The following is a 20,022-nucleotide window of genomic DNA, read 5'->3' as shown; positions in this document are numbered from 1 at the left end:
TAACAGACATATACTTTTCCGATAATAAAGGCAGTACTTTAATGTAACGCAGCATAGGCAACCAATCAGTGAAGATGCATACGGGCCAAGGTCCAATCAGGTGGCAGGAATTAATTTTGAATGAGCTGGACCATATGTGTTGTAATGTATAAAAATGTAATGTTTGCTGTAACAATTTGGAGAAGTCTGGCTAAGACAGAGCAGACTGGATCCCCACCGGTGCAATAAAGACAACTTGACTATCGATCTAAAACCTTGTGTCGAGTGTTGGTTTAAAATACTCCACAACAGTGGTCACTGTTGTAATGTAGGAAACGTGGCAGCCAATTTGCGCACAGCAAGAGCCCACAAACAGCAATGTGATAATGACTGTTCTAGTGATGTTGGTTGAGGGATAAATATTGGCCAAGGACACCGGGGATAACTCCCCTGCTCTTCTTCAAAATAGTGCTGTGGGATCTTTTACATCCACCTGAGAGAGCAGACAGGGCCTGGGTTTAATGACTCATCCAAAAGACGGCACCTCTGACAGTGCAGCGCTCCCTCAGCACTGCACTGCAGTGTCAGCTTAGATAAGGGGAGGGTTTTAGTCCAGACAGTTCAAGCAAAGTCCAGTATTGCTATCAATAATACTTGAATCTTCTTTAACCATTTACTGAGCTATAATATTTTAACTCAAGACCCACAGGTGAATTTTCCACTCTCACCCATGGCCATCACATAGATTTACATCGATTCCACGGCACAGAAACAGTCCATTCCATCCAACTAATCTGTGCCGGTGTTTATACTCCAGATGAACCTTCTCTCACTCTAATTTCCTCTTGCCACCCATTCTGCGCCCCCCGTATACTTTTATCGGTGTCCATCCTGATCTTGCACATGTGCTGCACAGAAACACGAAAAGGATCGTGTTATCAGCGGAACAACACTGAACACTTGATTGTGTCATCTGCCCAGTGACACCAGTGGGAGGCCTCAACCATTTTCAAGGAAGAGTCTCCAACTCCATAATTACGTCAGTATGTCAGCACTCAATGACAGCTTGCCAATCGGGGGGGTGGGGGCGGGGCGGGGTGGTGGGAGGGCGAGAGAGGGGCTGGATATCTGGTGGCTCCTCCAGTCACACTCCTCCTGGCCCCAGAAGAGTCGGCGGCACGACTCTTTTTGTTGCTGTCTTCAGAGCCGCCTGCAGCAGTCCACTTTAAGACCTGCCAACATCCAGTACCAGTGGGCGTAGCTCACCCAACGCATGCTCCGCCCATTGCCATCGAGTGCGAATAAGGCCCCCACCCCACCTGTTCCAGGCGGTAATGCTGAACGCCCATTTCGAGGCCTGCTTGAAAATCGGGCGGACTTCGGGCAGCCAGTGAGCAGTAGGTCTTCAGTAAAATGTTTCCAGACGCCATTTTTTCAGCGTGAATGGGGCAGTAGGCAGACAGAAATCACCCCCATTAACTCAAACGCTAAGCGTTTGTCCACTAATACAGTCCCCACCGTACAAAGTGGGCGTGTTCGGGCACTTTCCAACTGCCTCCTGGAATTGTTAACAGTGCGAATGGCTGATTGAAGCTGCCCGAAGACCTGACTTTGTCTGAATTCAGCGGGAGATACGGAGAAACTTTTTCCTCTGGTGGGGGAATCAAGAACAAGGGGACATAATCTTAAAATTAGAGCCAGGTCGTTCAGGAGCAAAATCAGGAAGAACTTCTTCACACAAAAGGTAGGGGAAATCTGGAACTCACTTCCCCAAAAGGCTGTGGATGTTGGGATAAAATTGGAGCTTTCATGACTGAGATCGATAGAGAGTGGTAATGTCACTGGGCGGTAGCGTAGTGGTAATATCACTAGGCTAGTAATCCCGAGGCCTGGGCTAATGATCCCCGCAAAAGTGAGTTCAAATCCCACCACGGCAGCTGGGGAATTTAAATTCAGTTAATTAAATAAATCTGGAATAAAAAGCTAGTATTAATAATGGTAACCATGAAACTATCAGATTGTCGTAAAAACCCATCTGGTTCACTAATGTCCTTTAGGGAAGGAAATCTGCCGTCCTTACCTGGTCTGGCCTATATGTGACTCCAGACCCAATGGCCTAGCAAAACACTCAGTTGTAACTAACTGGTACAAAACACAATAATAAGAATGAAAGCTCCCTACCTAACAGCACTGTGGGAGTACCAGGACTGCAACGGTTCAAGAAGGTAGCTCACCACCACCACCTTCTCAAGGGCAACTAGGGATGGGCAATAAATGCTGGCCTTGCCAGTGATGTCCAGATCCCATAAACAAATTAAAAAAAAGTTGAGGTGCAGATCAGCCCTGATCTAATTGACTGGTGGAGTGGGGCTGACTGGCCTTCTCCTTCCTCTGTTGTTTCTAACATGCATGCATTGCACTCCTGATTCCAACTCCCCTACAAATAGGACTAGTGATATGGGTACATTGTTGTCTCAATGAAATTATATCTCATGATGATTGCAAAGAGTGGAATTCTCTGATGCAAATTTTACAAGTGGAGTTCATGGACCCTGCCCAATGGCTAAATGCATCATATGGACTGGTGTTGAGCCATTATAGACTGGGAAGGTCCCAGATGCATTCTGACAGGTTATTCGACTATGGAGGCCATCAAGCTCAAATCCTTATCTTACCCACTGTCCAATGATGTGCTCCTTTCAGCGGGATAATGACCAGCAGCAGGCACCCTGGCTGGTTTGTCCCTTCCCACAGATGCTGCAGCCCTTCATCAGCTGCGACCGGCTAACTCAGCACAGAAGTCAGCGCATTTGAATTCGGAGTAGCGGAATGGATCGCTGGGACCCACTGCAAAATTACTGGGATCTAAAGGCGAGTATCTATAATGTGAAATCCAAGCTACTGAACGAGTATTTACTGCAGCAGGTCTCTTGACTGACAGATTGCACCATGGGAAATCAGAACCAGCTTTGAACACTCCATTATGGCAGTACCTGGAAACAATACAGACTCGTTACTGTACTAAGTGTTTTGCACAAAATCATTAACATTGAATGTTTCTTTTGATGGCAGAAATGGAAAATGAACTAACTCCCTGAAACCTTCAATGCCAGTAATTAGAAGGTCTCGTTATGTGAGTGATAAGGTGTGACACACTTTGCAAGGGCCCATTCCTGGTGAGAAACCTCATCAGTTGTGAGTATGGGTTGCCAAACTAGGACTACAACATTGTATTTCAGTGGCCATGCTGTCCGCTAGTGATGGCTCCATGCTGGGATAGGAACCTCGCAGCATCGCACCCACCCATCCCCCCAGTCTCTGGGCATCATTTAGATTTTGGGCCATAGTGTAAATCAGGAGATATTGGGTTAGCTGCCCGTTATTACATAGAATTTACAGCACAGAAACAAGCCTTTCAGCCAACTGGTCTGTGCCAGTGTTTATGCTCCACACGAGCCTCCTCTCGTCCTACTTCATTTCACCCTATCAGAATATCCTTCTATTCCTTTCTCCCTCATGTGTTTATCTAGCTTCCCCTTAAATGCATCTCTGCTATTCGCCTCGACCACTCCCTGTGGTAACAAGTTCCACATTCTCACCACTCTCTGGGTAAAGAAGTTTCTCCTGAATTCCTTATTGGATTTAATAGTGACTCTCTCATATTTATGACCCCTAGTTTTAAACTCCTCCACAAGCGGAAACATCTTCTCTACATCTACCCTATCGAACCCCTTCATAATCTTGAAGACCTCTATCAGGTCACCCCTCAGCCTTCTCTTTTCCAGAGAAAAGAGTCTCAGCCTGTTCAATCTTTCCTGATAGGTATAACCTCTCAGTTCTGGTATCATTCTAGTAAATCTTTTTTACACTTCCTCCAATACCGCTGTAACCCCTTTGTAGTACGGAGACCAGAACTGTTCACAGTACTCCAAGTGTGGTCTTACAAAGGTTCTATACAAGTTTAATGTGGGTGTAAAATGGGCGGCATTTCCGATGACCAGTTGGGCCGAATGGCCTGTTTAGGTGCTGTAAATTCTATGTAATAACAGGTGGCTGATCCAACATCTCCCGTTTTACACTATCGTGCAAAGTCTAAATGACCCCCTCTGCCCTCTCACTTCATGGTATTGGCATGAAGGTGCCCTTTCTTTCAAGACGCTTTTACATCTCCCAGGATTCTTCATTCAGGACGGCAATCCCCATGCATGCTTCTCCCACTTTTACACTCTGAATTAGCGCTGCTGGGCTCCATCGTTAGTACAGAGACAACACGGCAGGAAGTTCCTCTATTTCCTTGCCTGGGTACCGGGGTGGGGTGGAGGCCAGAATCTCAGGCATTGTGCCCCCTTCCTGCCTTTGCTTCTGTTTCGGTTTGCCAGTGTTAGTTCTATCAGAGGTGTCCATTCATTCCCCCCAAATAGAGGCGGGATGCATTTAAATGAGGCGTGCCTACAGAGTGACCTTTTCTGTCATTATCACTTCATAACGTTGGGCACTAATCGCGCCAGCCCTGAACGGGCATCCAGCATTACTAGGCGGTGTGTTTTTGGCCACAGTAGACACTTCAATCAAGAGAGGGATGATTGAGGCAGCTGCTCCTATTGATGTGATTTTTGTGGCATTCGTGGAGGCAGCTGGACGGAAATCTGTGGCCTTGTAAGTTGCTGCAGGTGTTGGAATCCAGCAGCCAAAGCCATGGACAAAAGAGCTTAAATCAAGAGGTGAGGTGAGAGTGACTGCCCTTGACATCAAGGCAGCATTTGATCGAGTGTGGCATCAAGGAGCCCTAGTAAAACTGAAGTCAATGGGAATCAAGGGGAAAATGCTCCACTGGCTGGAGTCATACCTAGCACAAAGGAAGTTGGCTGTGGTTGTTGGAGGTCATTCATCTCAATCACATGACATCACTGCAGGAGTTCCTCAGGGCAGTGTCCTAGGCCCAACCATCTTCAGCTGTTTCATCAATGACCTTCCCTCCATCATAAGGTCAGAAGTGGGGATGTTCGCTGATGATTGCACACTGTTCAGCACCATTCGAGACTCGTCAGATACTGACGCAGTCCGTGTCCATATGCAGCAAGACCTGGACAACATTCAGACTTGGGCTGACAAGTGGCAAGTAACATTCGCACCACACAAGTGCCAGGCAATGACCATCTCCAACAAGCGAGACTCTAACCATCTCCCCTTGACATTAAACAGCATTACCATCGCTGAATCCCCCACTATCAACATCCTGGGGGTTACCATTGATCAGAAACTGAACTGGACCAGCCATATAAATACTGTGGCTACAAGAGCAGGCCAGAGGCTGGGAATTCTGCGGCGAGTGTCTCACCTCCTGACTCCCCAAAGCCTTTCCACCATCTACAAGGCACAAGTCAGGAGTGTGATGGAATACTCTCCACTTGCCTGGATGAGTGCAGCTGCAACAACACTCAAGAAGCTCGACACCATTCAGGATAAAGCAGCCCGCTTGATTGGCACTCCATCCATCACCTTCAACATTCACTCCCTCCACCACTGGCGCACTGTGGCTGCAGTGTGTACCATCTACAAGATGCACTGCAGCAACTCGCCAAAGCTCCTTCAACAGCACCTTCCAAACCCGCGACCTCTACCACTTAGAAGGATAAGGGCAGCAGACGCATGGGAACATCACCACCTACAAGTTCCCCTCCAAGCCACACACCATCCTGACTTGGACCTGTATCGCCGTTCCTTCACTGTTGCTGGGCCAAAATCCTGGGACTCCCTTCCTAACAGCATTGTGGGTGTACCAACACCATATGGACTGCAGCGGTTCAAGGCGGCGGCTCACCACCATCTTCTCAAGGGCAATTAGGGATGGGCACTAAATGCAGGCCTAGCCAGCGACGCCCACATCCCATCAATGAATAAAAAAAAAAGCATAAGTTTGACAGGAAGGCCTGTCAAACTTATAAATACTATAAGCCCCAAAACATCACTAAAACCTCAAATAATTTTTTTTTTTAATCACATTTTTAAAATAAACTATAAATTACATGAAATAACTATTTTAAACAATAATTTTAATTTTTGAAAAAATTAATTACATTTTCTAACGGGGCTAAAAATAAACTTACCTTTCTTTAAAGTATTTAAAAATAATAAACCTGTGGAAAAAATGTTTTAATTTTAATTAATTCACCACTTACCTTGTTAAAAGCAGGCCTTGCGCCTGCTTTTTAAAAGTGTAACTGCTGGAGACTTACCCTCCCGGAGAAACCTGGACAAAAAACGTAAGTTTGATGCACACGTGCTGCCTCTCCTGCGCACGTGTTCGACTTCTGAACCCCTTCCTTCAGGGGAACGGAAGTGCTGGCTTCCCGCGCATGCGCAGTGCATGCAGGAAACCGGCATTTTCGTTGGGCCTACGCGAGTAACCCGTGCGTACTCACCCGTGGGGACCCGAATTTCTGGGCCACCGATTAACACGGAGGGCATCACAATTGTGCCTAGCCCTGTTCATTTGCTTAGCGGCAGTTGGCACAGCACAATGAAAGCAGCACTTCGCAGTGTGACAGGCTGTGCATCAAGGAGATGTAGAAGCACAGTCAACTTTCTGCTTTCAACAGCACTTCCTAACAGGTCAGGTCACGTCAACTACGAAACTATGGCATCATCCTTCCAGGCAGCACCGAAACCAACTACCGATACATTAGAGAGCTGGAGGCACAAGTACACTGTGCACATCAGTCAAAGTCTCGTAACAATGTCAAATGGAACAGAAGGAAACCGGCCGCCAAGATTCAGTAGACCGATATAAAGGGTCATTTATAACAGCCATCTCGCTGACGAGGGTGAACATATTTAATTTATGGCGCAGGTGTATTGTTGAAAGGTCAATTTGTGAATGATCATGTTTATTTTGTTGGAAACCCAACAGGAAATGAGGTGGCGATAGTCATTCACTGACATGAGCCTCTTTGTCCAGCTGGGCCATCCATGTGCGAACAGTTGGCACACGAGTCCCTTTCTGCGCCACTCAGGTGTGGCTGCTGGCATGTTGGCTCGGGAATTGGGTCTACCAGCTATTTCTGGTCATGCCCAAAGCCTGGATTGGACCCTCTTTAAATGACTGGGATGGAAAATTAGGAGCAGCTTGTGCCCAATTTTGTGATAAGGGTTCCGCCTCTTTAAACTCTTACTGGCCCCGGTGCTTGGAGACGGAATTCTCTCCCAAATGCTGTATTTCTGTCGAGGGTGCTGACTGTTAGCTTTGGGGAATGGAGCACTTTTCTGTTTTGAGCACTCCCGGCTCAGGCAAGACGCAGCCATCTTTTCGTTCAAGCTTTTGGTCACTGTCCTAATCTCTTCCCCATGACCCATTCCTTATCTATTCCTATTTAGAATTCTACTTTTCCTGTGAAACACCTTGGGACATCACTATATGTTAAAGGTGTTATAAATGCCTGGTGTTGTTGGTGCAGTGCCAAATTCAGGGCAGATTTGTGCTTTGGTTCCAAACCCCATAGAGGCTTTGGAAAGGGTAAAGCAAAGGATGACTAAGTTGATAACGGGAATTAAGCACCTATTTCAGCACACGTTGCAGTATCACCCTCACCTCTGAGTCAGAAGGTTGTGGGTTCAAGTCCCACATCAGACACTTGAGCACAAAAATCTAGGCTGACACTCCAGTGCAGTGCTGAGGGAGTGCTGCCCTGTCAGAGGTGCTGTCTTTCGGATGAGATGTTAAACCAAGGCCCCGTCTGCCCTCTCAGGTGGACACGTATAATATCCCATGGCCACTATTTTGAAGAAGAGAAGGGAAGTTCCCTCGCCCCGGTGTCCCTCAATCAACATCATTAAAACAGATTACAGTATCTGGTCATTATCACATTGCTGTTTGTGGGAGCTTGCTGTGCACAAATTGGCTGCTGCATTTCCTACATTACAATGGTAACTACACTTCAAAAGTACTTCATTGGTGTAAAGCGCTTTGGGACATCCTGAGGTTGTGAAAGGCGCTGTATAAATGCAAGTCTTTCTTTCTTCCTCTCTCTCGCTTTCTTTCTTTCTTTCTTTCTCTTACGTTCTTTCTTTCTCACTTTTTCTTTCTTTTGTTCTTTCTTTCCTTCATCCAATCATTGCAACAGAAGCACTAGCCACAGAAAAATGCAAGCAAGCAGCAGATGAGGACCCTAATCCCGTGGGCTATTTCTGCGATTGGCCGCTCCAAGCGAGGAGTGGCACTCACACGATACGGTCAGGGCAATCGTGGGCTGGCAGCGCCCAATGGCAAAACCAGCCCTACTGTGTGGCACTGCCCCTGCGAGAGTCAGCTGGGAAATGGCACATGGGTCCCAGTGAAACAGGAAGGCCAGATTCACAGAACAGGAGGCGAGCCCGGCCGTGGAAGGGACTATGGCTAGGAGGTCCAGAGGATGCAAAACTGGCTTTCGTTCCCAAAAGGAAGGAAGCTTGAGAGGCGGTTGGGTGTGTCTGTGGAGTGTTGTTTCCAAGAATGAATGAAATAAACTGGAGCAAGGTCAGTTTCCAAGAATGAAATCCTGGAGAAAACCCGAGCAGTTGAAGGAGCTCCGTGAATCTAGCAGAAGGATGGCGCAGCAATATTTACAGGGGATGTCGGAAGCTGATGTGGGAGCCTCCACTGTTGACTCTGGATAGGATCTTCCCAATGTGTGCATCTCCTAAGGAAGATCTAATATTGAAAGGATCTGAGCACGCAGGTATTAAAAGATTGGTTGGCAAATAATGAACAAGAGAGCATAGGCTGAGTGCTATCACCAGAATGAAGGGGGGAAGTTGGAAGAGATTTATTCACACAGGTTGCTAGAATATGGAATGCTTTACCACAAGTGGTGATTGAAGTAGAGACTGTAACATCATCTAAAAGGAATTTGAAAGTGTTTGAAAAGGAAGAATATATATAAGGATATACAGGGAAAGGGCAGGGATATGGGGTTAGAGGAGTCCGCTCCATTTAAAGAGCTGCTATTGGCACAGGTGCAATGGGACTTCTTCCATGCTGTAATTTAAATCTATGATTTTTACCGTCTTGATGCCATCTTCAGTCAGACATTCTGCCAGTTCCACCTCCAGCGCCCGTAATACAAAGTGCGCCACCATGATGCAGGTGGACTTGAGTGCCAGGGTACGATCCTGGCAGAAATAGAACCCAAACAAGGCTGAAAATGCCAGCTTTCTAACAACAATTGATCACTCTGCAATCGATCATACCACAATTTCTTAACAAATTCCTGTAGTTCACTGGGCGGAATGGCAAGCCCCCTCATGGAGTTGGGGTGGGAAATTCCTGGCTCCCCATGGGGCACATGCCCAGAGAACCCCGGAACTGACACCGGCACCCGCCTCCTCTTATGAAAATGAGCCATAACCCAAAGGTGTTGGGTCAGGGACAAGGCAAACTGATGGGAGAACACTCAACCTCCCGTGGCGGACCGAGGCCATGGGAATTTCGGTGCCCATGTGTTTAAAGAGACAGCCTTACTTTTGGAATCAAGTCAAACAGGAATCTCATCATTGGGAGCCCTTTCACAGAGAGAGTATTGCATTGCCAGTGAGCCATGTCTCAGTGGGTAGCACCCTTGCCTCGGAGTCAGAAGGTTGTGGGTTCAAGTCCCACTCCAGGGACTTGAGCACATAACCTAGGCTGACACTCCCAAGCGCAGCGCTGAGGGTGTGCTGCACTGTCGGAGGTGCCGTCTTTCGCATGAGACATTAAACCGAGGCCCCGTCTGCTCTTTCAGATGGATGTAAAAGATACCATGGTACTATTTCGAAGACGAGCAGGGGAGTTCTCCCCGTGTCCTGGCCAATATTTATCCCTCAATCAACATCACGAAAAAAACAGATGATCTGGTCATTATCACGTTGCTGTTTGTGGGAGCTTGCTGTGCGCAAATTGGGCTGCCGCGTTTCCCACATTACAACAGTGACTGCACTCCAAAAAAAGTACTTCATTGGCTGTAAAGCGCTTTGGGATGTCTGGTGGTCGTGAAAGGCGCTAAATAAATGCAAGTCTTTTTACTGAGATTCCTTTTTTGACATTTACTTCACCATTCCTATTCATTTGGTGAATATTGTATTTCAACTGCAGAAAACTGACGCATCGTCCGGGAAACGGTCGGTGGAGGTAAGAAGCCTGACCACGCAGGGGAGCTGGATTCACAGATAGAGCTGAACTCGAAGCCCACCACGGGGGGATTGAATTCTGCTGGCACTGCCCGGGGGAACGGGCTTGGGAGAAATCCTTTTTGTACGCTGGTTTCACGCGGTCGCCAGCCGTAACCGCGTTGAAACAGCGCGCCGCGGATTCCAGCCCAAATGCAGGTGTTGTCGACTCGACTGGTGGCGAGCGAGAGCTCCTGGCGACCTCATCCGCACTCACCGTTCGAAAGATGAATCTATCTTGTATTATTTTTCGAAAAGAAGTGGGGGGAAGGAAGCCGTAACACTTTCGACAAGTTAGTTCCGACAGTAAGACATGCTCTGAGATCTACAGCTGAACAAAGAGGGGTCCAACTTTTGCGAAGAGCAGCCCTCACGGAGACCGAGCACGGCGCGACTGCCGACCTTGTCCATCATCACTGGCTGTATCCATGAGGGGCAGAATTGTGTTGCAATTGGCCGGAGCCGGCTCTGTCAGTCACTGAAGCAAGGGCCAGTTAAATCTGCCCACCGCCCACATGCAACTTGCTGAAGCCAGGTATTTAGTGCAGGTACACGCAGAGGGAAGGGAATTACACTTCGCCCGATCAAAGGGGGGGGGGGGGGTGGGGGGGGGGGGAAAGGTCGAGTGCGCTTCTTGCAGAGTCAGACCGCCCCCCCCCCCCCCAGGAATGTTATAAATGATAAACGCCTTCAGGAAGTCTCTCTCTCTGTGTTTCCATAGGTTTGGAGACACACAGGAAAAAGCAGAGAGAGGGGCTGACGGATTTGTACAAATAGGAGCCCACTCTCTCTCTGGACTCAGCAGATAGTCTCGGGGAGGCAGAATGAGCGGGGTGGTCATCTATCGCTCCATTTACACCGAGGACCGGTTCGACCAGTGCTTCAGCAGATCCAAGGAAGAAGAGGACAAAGTGGCGGAGAGCTTCCAGCAGATGGCCAGGCGGAGCTGCGCCTGCTCGGGGAACGCCTGGAAACGCTTCTTAAAGGAGCGCTTACCTTTGCTCACCTGGTTGCCCGGGTACAAATTAAAGCGCTGGCTCATTGGGGACATCATCGCGGGCCTGACGGTGGGGATCATCCACATCCCACAAGGTAGACAAGCTCTCATCTTTATTTCAGGTCGAGAAAGAAAGCGCGGCTCTCCGACTTCGTCCCGTCTCCTATTTCTCGCCACTCTTGGGGAAAGCAACTCGACTCCCTCCAACTGAAAAGTCGATTTGGCGGCGAGGGTGACTGGGCGGAGGGTTGGAGCCGAGAGCTCAGTCGAGTCGCGGGGCTTTGTCGCCTCAGCTTCCCCGCTCCCGCCGCGGGACGACGCCAGGCACTCGCGCGGAAGCGGGGAGGGAAAACGGGAGGGAGCGTTGTCACCAGGGCAACATTTTTCTCTCCTGGTAGCCAACTGCAGAGCGCTTGGTCTGGGAGGGGGTCAGTCAACACCCCTTTCAGTTGGTGCAAGTAGAAAGTGAGGTGAAAAATCCTATACACACTCAAGGATGAAGCTCAGAAGCTCAGAATGTGGCAGATCAGATATTGGCGAGTGTTTGGAATGGACAGCCGAGGGAGGCGGAGAACATAGAATCATAGAACGGTTACAGCACAAAAGGAGGCCATTCAGCCCGTCGAGCCCGTGCCAGCTCTCTGCAAGAGCACTTCAGCTAGTCCCACTCCCCCGCCCTTTCCCCGTAGCCCTGAACATTTCTTTCCTTCCGATACTTATCCAATTCCCTTTTGAAAGCGGTGATTGAATCTGCCTCCACCGCCCTCTCAGGCAGCGCGTTCCAGATCATAACCACTCGCTGCGTAAAAAAGATTTTTTTTTGCGTCGCCTTTGGTTCTCTTGCCAATTCAGGGGGAGTTGCAAAGGCATTTGTTCAGAACATTGATTGAAGGATATCGGTAGCGACCTGCCTATTCTGTTACTGAACTCTTGGACAGTGATCCAAAATGGTCTTTTCTGTCGTGTGAATTCCTACATTGGAAATAAAAAACGCAATTTCACCCTCGGCACAAAACAAAAAAAGTCCCAATTGATTATATTTTGTAACGGTTGATGTGAATATTAATGAATATTGTGCGTTAGATGAAAGGAGCCCGAACATGTGCGGAGCAACCGGTTGAAAATTCTGATACACGAGGCTCATCAGGGTGTTAGCAATAGCCAATTATGCCCGACACAACACGTGGCCCCACACTCCTCCTTCCCACTTCCCAGCACACTTTTTATATAATTGACGGAACGCATGGCCGACAGCACGACAACCATCCATCATTCTTGGGTTACACAGCTACCTTCCACTGTCAATAGCCCACGGACAACCTCCCACATGTCCACTCTTTATTACATTATCATTTCGCAAATGACCCGCCCTCCGATGACTCAGTGATGGCAGGATCAGTCTTGGAGGCCATCCATGACAGTAAAACAATGACATCACTTATTTCTGCCACATTCCTATTTAGTTTATTAACATCTGCTATTTTAACAAACATTTAGGTGTTTCATTTCCACTCGTTAATAGGTGCACAAAATCTCTGTCCTCAAACAAATTGCTAATCGACTTTTTAATGTGTTTCATAGGATTACATCTATCTATCTATCTATATATATAAAAGCGATACTTCTGTCTGTCTGTCCTTCTGTCTGTCCGCCTGTCTGTCCTTCTGTCTGTCATTCTGTCTGTCTGTCTGTCCTCACGTGTGCGTCTGTCTGGTATGCGCTCGAAAGTTACAGAGCGTACCTACGCGTGCGTTACGTCAAAAGAAAGCTTACCTTTCCAAAACGGTCTTAAGCGTATTTACGTTTCGGCCGGGCTAAAATCGCGCCCGCGGTATCCGAAAAACCTTCAACATTCCGCTCATTAGCATCTCATTATCCGCTCATTAGCGACAGAGTGACCTCGAGGTCTTATCGTTCTGAACCAAGGTGAGTAGCCGCCATCTTGCTTCCATTCTTTTTCCTGCTTTCTGCGTCTTTCTTTTCAAATATACATTTCCAGCAAAATAAAATTGCTTTCATTACATTGTTTTAAAAAAACTTCATTCATTTGTAAATATTTTCTCTAACCTGAAGATTCTTTTTCCTACCTTTCCCCGTTTTTGTTAGGCCTGAAAGCCTGGGGCTTTCTTGCCCAGCCAGGCCGAGCTAGGTAATTGTCCCACGGCTTCTGCAAAGCTCCCCCCGCCCCCCGGTGTCACGTTACCCGGGACAACGGCGTCAGCCACGAGGGTCAGGGTGCGCACGCAGCAGGAGCAGCTGAGACGCGGGCGACTCTCTCTTCCCCGCTCGGCTCGGGGCGGGGGGGGGCGGGGCTCTCGGGAGTGCGGATCTCGGCCGGGGCTTGGTGAGCGGGAAGGGTTGCCCCGGCAACTGGGCCCGCCGGCCGTCTCACAGCCGCAATCAACGGTCTTGAAGCCAGTTCGGGAGGGCGGGGCTCCGGAGGGCGGGGGGCCGTGCTCGGAAGATCGGGCCTCCGGAGTTCGGTGCTTGGGGTGGGTGTTGTTTGGGTTGGGGGGCGGGGCCAACCTCGGGAGTTCGGGGGGGGGTGAGCCTCGGGGGGGCGGGGATCAGGGGGTTCGGGAGTTCGGGGGGGTGGGTGGGGGGGCGAGCCTCGGGGATCAGGGGGCTCGGGAGTCTCCCCCTCCCCCCCCTCTCTCCCCCTCCCTCTCTCCCCTCCCTCCATTACCCTCCCCCCCTCACCTTCCCCCTTCCCCCCTTCCCCCCCTTCCCTTCCCCCCTTCCCTTCCCCCCTTCCCTTCCCCCCCTTTCCCCTTCCCCCTCCCCTTCCCCCTCCCCTTCCCCCTCCCCTTCCCCCCCCTTCTCCCCCCCTCCCCCCCTCCCCTCCCCTTCCCCCCCTTCCCCTTCCCCCCTCCCCTCCCCTTCCCCCTTCCCCCTCCCCTTCCCCCTCCCCTTCCCCCCTCCCCTTCCCCCTTCCCCTTCCCCCCTCCCCTTCCCCCCTCCCCCTTCCCCCCTCCCCTTCCCCCCTCCCCTTCCCCCCTCCCCTTCCCCCCCTCCCCTTCCCCCCCCCTCCCTTTCCCCCACCCTCTTCCCCCAGTCGCTCTCTCTCTTCCCCCCCCAGTCGCGCTCTCTCTTCCCCCCCAGTCGCTCTCTCTCTTCCCCCCAGTCGCTCTCTCTCTTCCCCCCCAGTCGCTCTCTCTCTTCCCCCCAGTCGCTCTCTCTCTTCCCCCCAGTCGCTCTCTCTCTTCCCCCCAGTCGCTCTCTCTCTCTCTTCCAACAACAACATGCCCTCGAAAAAGCCTCGGCACCGCCGGGCACTTCAGCTAGTCTATATATATAAACGGATGCTTCTTTCTGTCTGTCTGTCCTTCTGTCTGTCCTCACGTGTGCGTCTGTCTGGTATGCGCTCGAAAGTTATTGAGCGTACCTATGCGTGCGTTACGTCGAAAGAAAGCTTACCTTTCCAAAACGGTCTTAAGCGTACTTACGTTTCGGCCGGGCAAAAATTGCGCCCGCGGTATCCGAAAAACCTTCAACATTCCGCTCATTAGCATCTCATTATTCGCTCATTAGCGACAGAGTGACCTCGAGGTCCACCAATCGTACGCCGGGTTGCTGGCGCGTGCGGCCGGGCCCTCCTACGGTCGAGTGACGGGACGATTGACCAATCCTACGCTTTGGTGACCTGACGGTCGACCAATCGGTGCGTGTGTGGGCGGGCCTTATCGTTCTGAACCGAGGTGAGTAGCCCGCCATCTTGCTTCCATTCTTTTTCCTGCTTTCTGCGTCTTTCTTTGCAAATATACATTTCCAGCAAAATAAAATTGTTTTTATTAAATTGTTTAAAAAAAAACTAGATTCATTTGTAAATATTTTCTCTAACCTGAAGATTCTTTTTCCCACCTTTCCCCGTTTTTGTTAGGCCTGAAAGCCTGGGCCTTTCTTGCCCAGCCAGGCCCGAGCTAGGTAATTGTCCCACGGCTTCTGCTAAGCTCCTCACCCCCCCCGCCCCGGTGTCACGTTACACGGGGCAACGGCGTCAGCCACGAGGGTCAGGGTGCGCGCGCAGCAGGAGCAGCTGAGACGCGGCGTCTCTCTGTTCCCCGCTCGGCTCGGGCGGGGGGGCGGCGGGGCTCTCGGGAGTGCGGATCTCGGCCGGGGCTTGGTGAGCGGGAAGGGTTACCCCGGCAACCGGGCCCGCCGGCCGGGGCAACGCCGTCAGCCACGAGGGTCAGGGTGCGCGCGCAGCAGGAGCAGCTGAGACGCGGCATCTCTCTGTTCCCCGCTTGGCTCGGGCGGGGCTCTCGGGAGTGCGGATCTCGGCCGGGGCTTGGTGAGCGGGAAGGGTTACCCCCCGGCAACCGGGCCCGCCGGCCGTCTCTCACAGCCGCAATCGGCGGTCCATGAAGCCAGCTTGGGAGGGCGGGGCTCCGGAGGGCGGGGGGCCGGTGCTCGGAAGATCGGGCCTCCGGAGTTCGGTGATGGGGTGGGGTGGGGTTGGGGGGGCCAGGGTGAGCCTCGGGGGGGGCAGGGATCAGGGGGCTTGGGAGTTCGGGGGGGCGAGCCTCGGGGATCGGGGGGCGAGCCTCGGGGATCGGGGGCGAGCCTCGGGGATCGGGGGCGAGCCTCGGGGATCGGGGGGCTCGGTAGTTCAGGTGGGGGGGTGGGGGGGCAAGCCTCAGGGATCAGGGGGCTCGGGGACTCTCCCCCTTCCCCCCCCCTTCCTCTCCCCCCCTCCCTCTCCCCCCCCTCCTCCCCCCTCCTCTACCCCCCTCCCTCTCCCCCCTCCCTCTCCCCCCCTCCCCTCTCCCCTTCCCCTTCCCCTTCCCCCTCCCCTTCCCCTTCCCCTTCCCCCCTTCCCCCTTCCCCCCCTTCCCCTTCCCCCCTTCCCCTTCCCCCCCCTCACCCCCTCCCCTTCTCCCCCCCCTTCTCCCCTCTCCCCTTCCCCCCCCTTCCCCCTCCCCCCTTCCCCCCCTCCCTTCCCCCTTCCCTCCCCCCTTCCCTTCCCCTCCCCCCTCCCCTCCCCCCTCCCCTTCCCCTTCCCCCCCCTCCCCCCCTTCCCCCCTCCCCTTCCCCCCCTCCCCTTCCCCTCCCCTTCCCCCCCTCCCCTTCCCCCCCTCCCCTTCCCCCTCCCCCTTCCCCCCTCCCCTTCCCCCCCTCCCCCTTCCCCCCCCTCCCCTTCTCGTCCCCCCTCCTCTCCTCCCCCCCTCCCCTTCCCCCCCTCTCTTCCCCCCAGTCTCGCTCTCTCTTCCCCCCAGTCGCTCTCTCTCTTCCCCCCAGTCGCTCTCTCTCTTCCCCCCAGTCGCGCTCTCTCTCTCTCTTCCAACAACAACATGCCCTCGAAAAAGCCTCGGCACCGCTGGGCACTTCAGCTAGTCTATATATATAAACGGATACCTCTTTCTGTCTGTCCTTCTGTCTGTCTGTGCTTCTGTCTGTCTGTCCTTCTGTCTGTCTGTCCCTCACGTGTGCGTCTGTCCGGCTATGCGCTCGAAAGTTACAGAGCGTACCTACGCGTGCGTTACGTCGAAAGAAAGCTTACCTTTCCGAAATGCTGGTAAGCGTATTTACGTTTCGGCCGGACGAAAATCGCGCCCGCGGTATCTGAAAAACCTTCAACATTCCGCTCATTAGCATCTCATTATCCGCTCATTAGCGACAGATTGACCTCGAGGTCGACCAATCGTATGCCGGGTTGCTGGCGCGTGCGGCCGGGCCCTCCTACGGTCGAGTGACGGGACGATTGACCAATCCTACGCTTTGGTGACCTGACGGTCGACCAATCGGTGCGTGTGTGGGCGGGCCTTATCGTTCTGAACCGAGGTGAGTAGCCGCCATCTTGCTTCCATTCTTTTTCCTGCTTTCTGCGTCTTTCTTTTCAAATATACATTTCCAGCAAAATAAAATTGCTTTTATTAAATTGTTTAAAAAAAAACTTCATTCATTTGTAAATATTTTCTCTAACCTGAAGATTCTTTTTCCTACCTTTCCCCGTTTTTGTTTAGGCCTCAAAGCCTGGGCCTTTCTTGCCCAGCCAGGCCCGAGCTAGGTAATTGTCCCACGGCTTCTGCTAAGCTCCTCACCCCCCTGCCCCCACCCCCCCCCGGTGTCACGTTACCCGGGGGCAACGGTGTCAGCCACGAGGGTCAGGGTGCGCGCGCAGCAGGAGCAGCTGAGACGCGGCGTCTCTCTCTGTTCCCCGCTCGGCTCGGGCGGGGGGGGGGCGGGGCTCTCGGGAGTGCGGATCTCGGGCGGGGCTTGGTGAGCGGGAAGGGTTACCCCGGCAACCGGGCCCGCCGGCCATCTCTCACAGCCGCAATCGGCGGACTTCAAGCCGGCTCGGCCGGGGGGGGGCAGGGCTCGGAGAGCGGGGCTCTCGGGAGTGCGAGGCGGGGCAGCTGGGGCTCGGAGAGCGGGGCTCTCGGGAGTGCGGGGCGGGGCGGCGCGGCCGGTGCTCGGGAGGACGGGGCTCGGAAGGGGGGGAAGGGTTTACCCCGGCAACCGGGCGTGGCCGTCTCTCAGCCTCAAGCCAGCTCACGCCTGTTCTCGGGGCTTGGCTCCATTTGCGGCCGCGGGCCACTCGCCCTCTTTCTCCTCCTTCCCCTCTGTCTCTCTCCCCCCCTCCCCCCCTTCGCTACCCCCCTTCTCTCCCCCCTTCTCTCCCCTTCTCTCCCCCACTCCCTCCCCCCTCTCCCCCCCCTCTCCCCCCTCCCTCCTCCCCCCTCCTCCCCTCCCCCTCCCTGCCCTCCCTGCCCTACCCGCCCCTCCCTGCCCCTCCCCGCCCCTCCATTGCCCTCCCCGCCCCTCCCTGCCCTCCCCGCCCCTCCCTGCCCTCCCCGCCCCTCTCTCCCCCCAGTCGCTCTCTCTCTTTCCCCCCAGTCGCTCTCTCTCTTTCCCCCAGTCGCTCTCTCTCTTTCCCCCCAGTCGCTCTCTCTCTTTCCCCCTACTCGCTCGCTCTCTCTCTTCCAACAACAACATGCCCTCGAAAAAGCCTCGGCACCGCGGGCACTTCAGCTAGTCTATCTATATATATAAATCGGTACATCTCTCTGTCATTCTGTCTGTCATTCTGTCTGTCATTCTGTCTGTCATTCTGTCTGTCATTCTGTCTGTCATCGCGTGTGCATCTGTCGGGCTATGCGCTCGAAAGTTACAGGGCGTACCTACGCGCGCGTTACCCTCCAAAGAAAGCTTACGCATCCGAGACAGTTTTAAGCATATTTACGTTTCGGCTGGGCTAAAATCGCGCCCGCGGTATCCCAAAAACCTTCAACATTCCGCTCATTAGCATCTCATTATCCGCTCATTAGCGACAGAGTGACCTCGAGCTCGACCAATCGTACGCCGGGCTGCTGGCGTGTGCCGCCGGGCCAATCGGTGCATGTGTGGCCGGGCCTTATCGTTCTGAACCGAGGTGAGTCGCCGCCATCTTGCTTCCATTCTTTTTCCTGCTTTCTGCGTCTTTCTTTTCAAATATACATTTCCACCAAAATAAAATTGAATTTATTAAATTGTTTTTTAAAAAATCACTCATTTGTAAACCTAACCTGAACATTCTTTTTCCTACCTTTGCCCATTTTTTTCTTAGGCCTCAAAGCCTGCGCCTTTCTTGCCCAGCCAGGCCCGAGCTAGGTGGCTGCGCTTCTGCTAAGCTCCTCACCCCCCCACCCCCCGCCGTGTCACGTTACCCAGGGCAACGGCGTCAGCCACGAGGGTCAGGGTGCGCGCGCAGCAGGAGCAGGTGAGACGCGGCGTCTCTGTTCCGCGCTCGGTGGGGGGGGCGGGGCTCGGCCGCCGGCCGTCTCTCAGAGCCGCAATCGGGCTCGGGGGGGGGGTGGGGCTCGGCCGCCGGCCGTCTCTCAGAGCCGCAATTGGCCTCGGCCGGGAAGGGGGGTGGGGTGTGGCTCGGCCGCCGGCCGTCTCTCAGAGCCGCAATCGGGCTCGGCCGGGGAGGGGGGGCGGGGCTCGGCCGCCGGCCGTCTCTCGGACCCGCAATCGGGCTCGGCCGGGGGGGCGGGGCTCGGCCGCCTGCCGTCTCTCAGAGCCGCAATCGGGCTCGGCTGGGGGGGGGGTGGGCGGGGCTCGGAGAGCAGGGCTCTCGCCCTTCCCCCCCCCTCCCTTCCCCCCTCCCTTCCCCCCCGCCCCCCCGCCCCTCCCTTCCCCCCAGTCGCTCTCTCTCTTCCCCCCAGTCGCTCTCTCTCTTCCCCCCCAGTCGCTCTCTCTCTCTCTCTCTCTCTCTCTTCTCCCCCCCCCCCAGTCGCGCTCTCTCTCTCTCTTCTCCCCCCCCCCGCCGCCAGTCGCTCTCTCTCTCTCTCTCTTCCAACAACAACATGCCCTCGAAAAAGCCTCGGCACCGCCGGGCACTTCAGCTAGTCTATATATATAAATAAATCGGTACATCTGTCTGTCATTCTGTCATTCTGTCTGTCATTCTGTCATTCTGTCTGTCATCGCGTGTGTGTCTGTCGGGCTATGCGCTCGAAAGTTACAGGGCGTACCTACGCGCGCGTTACCTCCAAAGAAAGCTTACGCTTCCGAGACGGTTTTAAGCGTATTTACGTTTCGGCGGGCTAAAATCGCGCCCCGCGGTATCCCAAAAACCTTCAACGTTCCGCTCATTAGCATCTCATTATCCGCTCATTAGCGACAGAGTGACCTCGAGCTCGACCAATCGTACGCGGGTTGCTGGCGTGTTGCCGCCGGGCCAATCGGTGCGTGTGTGGCCGAGCCTTATCGTTCTGAACCGAGGTGAGTCGCCGCCATCTTGATTCCAAACTTTTCCTTTCTTTTTCACGCTTTCTGCGTCTTTAAAAAAAAACGTTGCTTTTAAAACACATATTGTTTTTTAAAAAAATGATTTAGAAACGAATTAACTTATCTAATCTCATTAATTTTCCTACCTTTCCCCG

At 53.0% G+C, this 20,022-nt stretch overlaps 2 protein-coding genes across 2 annotated transcripts in view; one reads left to right on the top strand and one right to left on the bottom strand.

Moving 5' to 3' along the window:
* LOC147096938 (beta-1,4 N-acetylgalactosaminyltransferase 1-like) overlaps positions 1-9,093 on the bottom strand; it is a 184,254-nt gene extending 175,161 nt beyond the window's left edge. Inside the window, exons 1-2 of the mRNA XM_085972516.1 lie at positions 9,019-9,093; positions 829-887 (exon numbers count right to left, since the gene is read on the bottom strand). Of these exons, the coding sequence (XP_085828642.1) occupies positions 829-887; positions 9,019-9,093 (134 nt within the window). The remainder of the gene's footprint in view (positions 1-828; positions 888-9,018) is intronic.
* A 1,736-nt stretch (positions 9,094-10,829) lies between these two features.
* Positions 10,830-20,022, top strand: part of slc26a10 (solute carrier family 26 member 10) — a 96,062-nt gene continuing 86,869 nt past the window's right edge. The window contains exon 1 of the mRNA XM_085972515.1: positions 10,830-11,250. Within this exon, the coding sequence (XP_085828641.1) occupies positions 10,983-11,250 (268 nt within the window). The 5' untranslated portion in view covers positions 10,830-10,982. The remainder of the gene's footprint in view (positions 11,251-20,022) is intronic.

The sequence above is a fragment of the Somniosus microcephalus genome, chromosome 33, assembly GCF_052327205.1.
Source record: "Somniosus microcephalus isolate GS21.2 chromosome 33, FLI_Smic_1.0, whole genome shotgun sequence".
Taxonomy (NCBI): Eukaryota; Metazoa; Chordata; class Chondrichthyes; order Squaliformes; family Somniosidae; genus Somniosus; species Somniosus microcephalus.
Note: the sequence above shows the minus strand (reverse complement) of the source record. Positions and strands in the feature narration are given on the sequence as shown.